The sequence below is a fragment of the Lupinus angustifolius genome, chromosome LG13 (genome assembly GCF_001865875.1).
Source record: "Lupinus angustifolius cultivar Tanjil chromosome LG13, LupAngTanjil_v1.0, whole genome shotgun sequence".
NCBI lineage: Eukaryota > Viridiplantae > Streptophyta > Magnoliopsida > Fabales > Fabaceae > Lupinus > Lupinus angustifolius.
Window position 1 is genome coordinate 7,116,906 of NC_032021.1, and position 8,844 is coordinate 7,125,749.

Sequence of the window (8,844 nt, forward strand, 5' to 3'; positions counted from 1 at the left end):
TTCCATTGCTATTTCTTTCTAGTGTTCTTCCCTGATGCTTTCTCTGATTGCCTTTTGTTTTCACCTCTCCTCCTTCCCTTTATGAGTTTCTTGATGATTAGAAACTCAGTTTCCTTCCTTCCTCGCTATAACAATGCACTAGATTTTCTTTTATGCAAAACCAAGATCTTTCTCTTATTCTTGCTTTTAGTTTCTCTCTCAGAATAGAGATGTATATGTTATGTACTAAATGGAATTGCCACACACTATCCAATTTAATGCATCAGTTGGGGAAGTTAACATATAGGAAACTTCCCATGAAGTGAGAGGGAGGAAGTTAACAAAACCCCCACTAATCTGATTATTTAATTGACAACCATCATCACATTAGGCACTTTCATTCAGATTAGTGACTTTCATGCACATGGACCACATTGATTATTAAATTAATCTAACATTTTTGTCATCCCTAATTTAGTACCACGCACTGAATTCATCGTATTATCGTAAAGGAAGTATTGTAATAATAACATGAAAATCTGACAAATCGGTACGAACTAGGTACCGAGTAGCATGTAACTTCACACCAAACTTACATGTTGGATCTTAGGCTTTTCCTTAAAAAACATAGCACTTCAAGTTCAATGCCCCAACATCCCTAAAATAACTTGCCTCATAGAGAAAACAAACAAGATGGGCAACACAGTAAATAAAGAAGTGAAGGAAAATTCCACAATCATGACAATGCAACACAATGTTTGACTAGGATCAAACATGAACCACCATATTCATATCCTTCCCATAAATTCTATTCAAGACTAAGCACCATCTCATTGATGGAGAAATACTTTGAACCATAAAGCTGATCTTTTACGGTGTCTTCGCAGTCCATTATTGTAATCCACATACACAAGTCCAAAGCGAAGACTGTATCCGGCATTCCATTCAAAATTGTCCAACAATGACCATGCAAAATATCCCTTCACCCTCACCCCATTCCTGCCATATCAAAAGTTTTAAGATTGCATGGGTTGAAAGTATAGAAAAGGAGATGTAACATTGAATGCTATGTTTGCTTTTGCAAAAGAAACTTCTTACCTTATGGCCCTTTGAAGATACAGAAGGTGGTGGCTGAAATAGTCTATTCTCATTTTGTCATCAAGTGACATTTTACCATCATTAACCTCATCAACTCCTGAAAATGTTTGAATAACTTGATTCATGGAAACAGAAAAACTTGTATTTTAACATGGTAAGGATTCACTTTTAGTGAACACGGATATAGAAGATCAGAATAGATAACTTTACCATTTTCTGTTATGTAAATAATTGGATTGTTGAATTTCTCCTTAGTGTATTGTAATAGATCTTGAATTCCTCGTGGATAGATGTAAAGCCAGTCCGAGGCAGCCTGCAAAGTCATTCACTTTTCAAGTCCTTTCTCGAAAAAATTCTTATGGAGGTTTAGTTAGAAATGAATTTTCTCTTCTGAGGAGCAATCATTTGAAAGTAAAGTGGCTTGGAGCATTCTAACTTATCATTGTCATTCACTAAAAGCGTTAAAACTGAAGAAAACTTATGTTCGAAAGCGAGTACCTTCGGACCAATGAGGAGCCCATTTCTTACACCTGACACGAATGCAACAAAATGGAACATGAGTAAACAAACATATGAGGAAAATTTAATAGAAGTTAAGCTGAAACCAATAAAGCATGAGTTTCATTTAGAATGAATTACTAGTAAGTCTAGCACAAGAATCTGTAAACACTGTTGGCTTTCCATGTTGGCAAGGAGTATTGACTGCATAAGCTGAAGTGTAATAGTTTAACCCTATGAAATCAAAGGATCCTTTAACCATTAGAAATTGCCTTCTTGTAAACTTCGGCAAACGCTCCCCAACTTTGTTAACCATCACAGCAGGATATGTACCAGAGTATAGTGGTTCCATGAACCTTGAAAAACAGAAAATTATGAGTTAGACCAACTTGATTGTGTCACAAGTAATTTATTTAAAAAAGAAAAACATCAATTCTATGCTTTACATGTTTTTAACTGGACAATCGTAGTTAAATAGGTTGTTATTTACACTTGGTTCTTAGAATAAATGTTTGAAGTCGACCGTGTATAAACAGAAAACAATAAATGTTTAATAACTCATCGAGGTATTAGTACCCGGCAAAAATGGATAACCAAGTAAACCCCTTAGAACACTACACACAAACTGTTGTAAAATTAACAGAACTGGTAACAAGATCATTTCTAGGTGGGAAAGACACTTACCAGTCATACATAAAAGCAAGACTCCGAGATGCTGCATCTTCGTCAGCTTTTGATTCAGATATTGGTACAACCCATGCAGAATTCAGTGTCACCCCAATTTGACCCTTCTGACTAATCTATTAGAAATTCATTCATTGCCAATTAATCTTGTACTGACCACATTTACGATGATTTGTGCTTTGAATTCTAATCAACTCTAAATACAGATGAATTTTAAAATAACAATTATGCAGTAACCTTGAACTTCTCCCTGTAGACCTTTACTGCTGCAGCATGAGCAAGAATCAAGTGGTGTGTAACCAAGTAGGGCTCAGTACTAGAATCACCGGTGCTGCAGTTAGCAAGCCACTTAGAGCATCTATTGGGTGGGGATCCACCATTTCCGTAACCTCCGGTGCTGTATAGAACTGGCTCATTTAATGTAATCCAATGCTTAACCCTGTCACCAAATTCTCTGAAGCAAACTTCTGCATAATCTGCAAAATCTTGCCTGTTTGCAAAATCAAGTTATCAAATTTCCACTAGTTCGGAGTGAAGGGGAAGAAGGTTTCCATATAGTGAACATTGTAATTAATATCATTGCATACTCAATTTTTGGACTCAAGAAACCACCATATTCATCTTCAAGAGCTTGAGGGAGATCAGAGTGAAATAGAGTTATAAAGGGACGTTGTCCTGTAAGGAATAAGATAAATCTAGTTTAGTTTTGTTTGATTTCGGGGAACACGAGAAAGAGCGAGAGAGATTGCTGACCATTTGATACGAGTTCATTTATGAGATTGTTATAATACGAGATGCCTTCTTGGTTGATTCCTCCCTTCAGGTTTCCTCCTATATATCAATTTAGTTTGAGCTTAATTACATCATGGACACATCAATATCTATATGCAATTCAACATAAAGTAATGACGCAAATTGGCAGTACCTAAAGAACTAATAACTATCTATAAAACAAGTAAATCACCAAAATGTTAGGACAAATGAAAGATAAATAGTGTTCCTCACTAGGTAGTAATCTGGACCAAGAGATCGAAAACCTGTAGGCATTAAACCCAATATCCTTCATCATGGCCACGTCTTCCTGAATAATTTTTACGGTGAACAATATCATGAATCAAGGTCAAATCAAATCTCAACAGCTAAGGAAATCCATTTATCTAGATCTTTAAAAGCTAAGAGAATGAAAGTACCTTGTAGCGGTGGTATGAATCAACAGCAACATCCCCACTACTGTGGTCTGCTATTCTATCTGAAGAACCAAGACAATGTTTCAACATTGAGTTTATTTCATTAAAACTTTAAGCATGATTGCACAGACCAACTCTCTTCAAATTCCAAGATGTGAAAGGATGAAGAAACTCACTATTATATGACATTTATTAGGTAAGGATGAACCCATTATAGTATTTTTCTGTTCTATGAGTCATTAATCTTTGTATTTTCTTTCCACAGAATGGCAACTAAACTTAAATTTAGTGAAGCAAAATAAAGAAGTGGGATTCAATAAACCACATCCTCTTCAATGCTAACCCAATAGATATTTTTTGTGTGTTATCCTAGTTGTTTTATTTACATATATGTTTTCCCTATAATATGTTTTTTTTGTATAATCAATGGTATCTCCTCACTCGATCCATAAGGAACTAATCCCTATCAGGATGTGTGTCTGCCCCTTCAACAAGTGTTGCTCTCAGAAATTAACATTAACCTTTTGGCCTATCTTAGGATCGGCGAGGTCTTACACATCTAGATCAACACTTTGTTGGCCCTATAATATGGTTTGATAGTAGTAACTAGTAACAAAACAAGCCTTACAGAGATTATTAGATCCCATATAATAAATAAGCACTAATCTTCATAAATGATGTATGAAACTACTTTACTAAAGGGAAAGAACCATGCTACATTCCTAATAAACTTAAAAACAAAAACTAATTAAATAAAGAACAAAAAAAAGAGGAGTTGCATACCTGAGTGAGTATGAGTAAAGGTGTCCCATATACTTGGTCCTCTACCACCTTCATGTGCTGCACCTTCATACTTCATACCCCAATAACACAGACAATAAAAAAGCAAGATCCAACCTTAATTTTACATAGATAATGCAAAAAAGTAAACAACTTTGATAAGAACAAAAACCTGGTAAGCTGAAGAAGCTGTTCCAAATAAGAAATCTGTTGGGAAACTGCTACGGTTAAGAGAAGCTGCTGACTCAAAAAGAACAATGGAAACTGTTGCAAGGATAAGAACACTCTTAAACTTAACGCACATTGTTCAAAGTTGAGTTAGATTCTCACACTTCACCTTTTCTATACATAAAGGGATCTTTATATATGAAGTTTATTATAAGGTTAATGAAAGATTCTGTCTTTTAGTTACTGAAAAGGCACTCAAAAATGCAAAGCAAAAATGACTACTTTTTTGTTTAATATATATCATATAGCATCCAAAGTCATGAACACTTACTAGATGTTTGTCTCGATAATTCTCATAAAGATCAATTTAAATATTCGATATCATGAGACTTATTAGAAGGTGGTAGGTGACAATCATACATTCTAAAAAGATGTTATGAACCATTTTTCCTTGATAAATATGCTAAGCATATTTTATATTTCCTTACATTCTTCAACATGTGAAATGATTATATGTTTGGAGTGGCTTGTAGTACATTGGGTCACCCGATTCTTCACCAACTTAAAAATATTGAATCTAACGATAAATATCTATCATTTATTTTAGAACATATAAGAATGTGTTATGAAATTTGAATGAATTTTTAATTATAATGCATAACAGTGTCTACTATGATATGAGTGTTCTTCTTAATATAAAACCTCAATCATAATATGCCACTCCAAACATATAAATATATTGAGTATGTTATTCTCAAGCTTAAATATTCTTACTATATTTTATTATTCTAGAAGAATTCTTCATGGTTCAAACTTATGACTTAAAAGACTTATAATATTTTTAATGTTAATATTTCTAATATAAGTTACTTAGAAATTGTGATTTTACTTTTAGGATAATGGTTAGAAAAACTACATCATATGTAATAGTAACTTAGTTTGTATGATTTATAATGAAAATAAAATCCAGATTGGACACTCATGTACACGTCATAAAATCATTACTATACAACATGTGGCACGTTTAACCATCCTCATTAAAAGAACCCTAAACCTAACATCAATTAATAAAAGGAAAAAAACTAGTGAAATGCAATTTAGGTCATGATATTTTTAATGTGTAAATTTTGGTTTAGACCGTGATCAAAAATCACCTCATAAACTTTATAGGATATGCGATTTAGTCTTAAGCTTCAAATTTGTATGAAAAGGGCCATAAGTTTTTCTTCGCCAGTCTTTTAGATGGCTACTAGGCCCATGGTTTGGTGCCTTTTTTTACTAAGGGTATCTTTAACCTAATTCTTATGGGCTTAAAGCTTCTTATATTAGGAAGCTAAAAATAAAAACTTCAACAAAAAAAAGAACTAAAATAGTTTGTTTCACAAATTTTAACTTAAAAACTTTCTTAAAATTAATAGTTGTATCAAATTTTTTTGCCTTTTTATATCAAAGATATTTTCCATGGTTATGAAAATTGGATGGTATAAGTCGGTTTAACCAATGAATTGATCCACATGCTAATATGGTACAATAATTATATCAATTATGCAATAATATGGTCCAAAATCAATCATACTAACCATATTTTATTTAAACAGTACTCATCATATCAGTCAGTTTTCATTTAAAATCATATTTATTTTTTATGAAATTGACTTATTTTTTATTAAATATTGTTATAGATGATCAAATACACACCTTATACCTTTTATTTACACTTCAAAAAAATGACCTATCAATAAATCACATATTTATTTTAACAAACGATATAAATAAAAGAATTTAATATCTTATTTATTTGTTGTCCAACATTAATGTTATAATATGTATGATGATAAATATTAAAAATATATATTTTAAAATTAAAAACAAATAAATTCATATATTTTTTTAATTTACCATGTAAAATGTAATTTCCCTAACTTATCTAAACAAAATATATAAGCTTATATTAAATATTCAATTTTCAATTAATATATCCAAATATAAACAAATGATAATAGGAACATATTATAATCCTACAATTGAAAACATAATTTTATATAAAAGGAAAGCTAATTTATAGCATTTCCTTTGTTGTCAGTAAACCCAACCAACTCTTTTAAATCTATCGTAAATGTGTGATACAAGGCTTATCATTATATAATATTTTCATATAGTTGATATATAATTAAAATAAGGGTACAAACTATGGCGAGTGATATCAATGAAGTTTCATTAAAAAGTTGACAAAAAAATATATTAGGACTTAAATCCCTAATAAATAACAATAATCGAGTCTAAAAAGAAAATATTTTTACATTTTCATAATTTGTATAAGACATTTTTATCTAAAATTATTTAAAATATTACCAAACTAAATTCTTTTGATAAATTATGTGTATTTATTCTTATTTTGCCATTAAAATTCGTTTGGAACCCCAATTTCTCACATTTAAACATATAAATTTCACATACTAAATATTCTTTTTTAAATCGGTCCCTAAATGTTTTTCCACGCTGATGCTATAAAATGATAAAACTTCACCTACTTATCTTTCATCAAGTGATAAAGAAAACGATACATATTAGTGAATGTAAAAGATTTTTGTTTCTTCATATATAACTTCCTTAGTATTAAAACAAAAATACATCAGAGCTCCCACGTTAGATTATGTTATTTACGCGATTAAAACCAAAAAGTTTATACTTTATGTAGATTAAAAACTTGTTTAAATCATGGTAGTTAATTAAAGTGGAATATATTTAATTATCTTCTAAGTTTCGTGTATGGAAAAAATCTTATTAATTAGGAGAGCTATCATTATTATACAATTGATATTTAGAAAATATTGTCTCATGCGAAGAGTAATTGAGGACTAAAACAAAAAAACTATTTAAATCTTCAAAGTGTAAGTTTATTTTAAAATTAATGTATGAAATTAGTGTTTATGATAAATTCATAAATTTTAGTTTTTATAATCAACATTGACCACAACATTGACCAGTATTATTTTATTTTTTTGAAATGTATATTATCCATATAACCCAAAAGGAAAATACTATAGAATCAAATAAAAATAAACTCATGAAATTGCAATAATTAATTTAGATTAGTGGCGGTAATATATTGCCAACCAATTTCATAAACAGCTCACAACCTCTTAACCAATCACCAAAACCAAAATAAATAAAATGTATTACCAAAACGGATTATAATTAATAGTTTTAAATAAATTGGAAAAAAATGTGAAAATTAAGAATTAAAACGATTTTTAACTTTAACAACCGCCCTCTACAATCTTGTACATATAACACAGAAGGCCTAATAGACAATAAAAATAAAAATATAAAACAAATCATTTTTACATTAACTTCCACTTTACTCTCCCAACAAACGTTTCTCTAATAGTATAAAGTCTTAATAAATCTTCAAAATGATCATAATATTAAAGATTTGATTCTTGAGAGTAACACTTGTTATAATGAATAATTACACACCCCAAAAAAATCAATTTCTTACTCATAAACGAAAAGATACATTTGCTTGTACCCAAAAAAAAACTTTTTCCTTACTTTAACAAGAAATATGTGAAAAAAATGTTGTTGAATTGGAAGTACCATTTTAACCCAACTTTTCTTGGATTTTAAATGTTGATGCAAGTGTGGCCTCTATACTTTGGTCCTGGATACGGTATTAAAAAATTACATTGGATTCCAGCTAATCTAAGTCGAATTAGGAAGATTAGTTAATAGAGTAAAGCTTTTTCAACATCTACATTTTGTAAATCATAAAATTTGAATAAAGAACATGCTTATATATGAAGCCATGTCCTTCCCATAAGAATGACCAACAAACAATGTCCAATAGGTATTCAATTAGAGTTTATTTTTTCAATTCTTTCTTAGATCTTAGTGTCTTTGATGTATGAAAAATGATATTTTATGTGTTACATATATAGATATATATTTTTTAATTTCATGCATAATATAGAATGCAATAATTGGACAAAACTTTAATAATATGACAAATTAAGGAGATAATATGATCAATATATGTACATATAAAAATAATCTACCAAATTAAATAGGAAACTATCTAAACACCATTCTACATAAGTTTAAGTCTTTTCTTCTAATTTGCATTTTACCTTTGTATTATAATCCAATATAAATACTTCGTGTTGTGGTTATTAGCCAAATAAAAAAAAATGGCCAAGAGACCCATTGTGGAGTTTATTTTGAACTTGATCAACTTCATTCTCATCATATGCAGTTTTTGCATACTAGGTCATGGATTAATTTCCCTTTCCAATTGGAAACAAAACCTTTCAAAGAAGAGTAATGAAAGTAATGTCAAACACATGGTTGTTCATCATATTTTGCTTGCTATTCACTCATCCAATTACTCCTCTGATCTACTACCTAAGGCCTGGTAAGTGTGTTGAAATTTAATCTTGTGCTCCTTATT

General features: G+C 30.3%; 1 protein-coding gene across 2 annotated transcripts; it reads right to left on the bottom strand.

Moving 5' to 3' along the window:
• LOC109325961 (beta-glucosidase 12-like) lies at positions 501–4,619 on the bottom strand. 2 transcript variants are annotated; one of them, XM_019558599.1, is made up of 13 exons: positions 4,399–4,619; positions 4,230–4,299; positions 3,450–3,508; positions 3,265–3,340; positions 3,013–3,090; positions 2,847–2,934; positions 2,497–2,749; positions 2,260–2,375; positions 1,717–1,931; positions 1,576–1,607; positions 1,288–1,390; positions 1,078–1,174; positions 501–978 (listed from the first exon to the last, which is right to left on the bottom strand). In XM_019558599.1, exons 1-13 carry the CDS (start codon positions 4,528–4,530, stop codon positions 810–812), a joined length of 1,488 nt encoding a protein of 495 aa, XP_019414144.1. In that variant the 5' UTR covers positions 4,531–4,619; the 3' UTR covers positions 501–809. The 2 variants fall into 2 exon arrangements, with proteins under 2 accessions (XP_019414144.1, XP_019414145.1); XM_019558600.1 differs by lacking the exon at positions 3,450–3,508 and having other exon boundaries at positions 4,399–4,509.

What these genes read in the sequence shown, in the direction of transcription:
- LOC109325961 (XM_019558599.1), bottom strand. Translation starts at nt 4,530, where the DNA reads ATGTGCGTTAAGTTTAAGAGTGTTCTTATCCTTGCAACAGTTTCCATT. An exon ending in TTGGTCCAGATTACTACCTA is followed by an intron (nt 3,091 to 3,264) that starts GTGAGGAACACT and finishes ATTGATATATAG; the next exon opens with GAGGAAACCTGAAGGGAGGA. An exon ending in TATTTACATAACAGAAAATG is followed by an intron (nt 1,175 to 1,287) that starts GTAAAGTTATCT and finishes AAACATTTTCAG; the next exon opens with GAGTTGATGAGGTTAATGAT.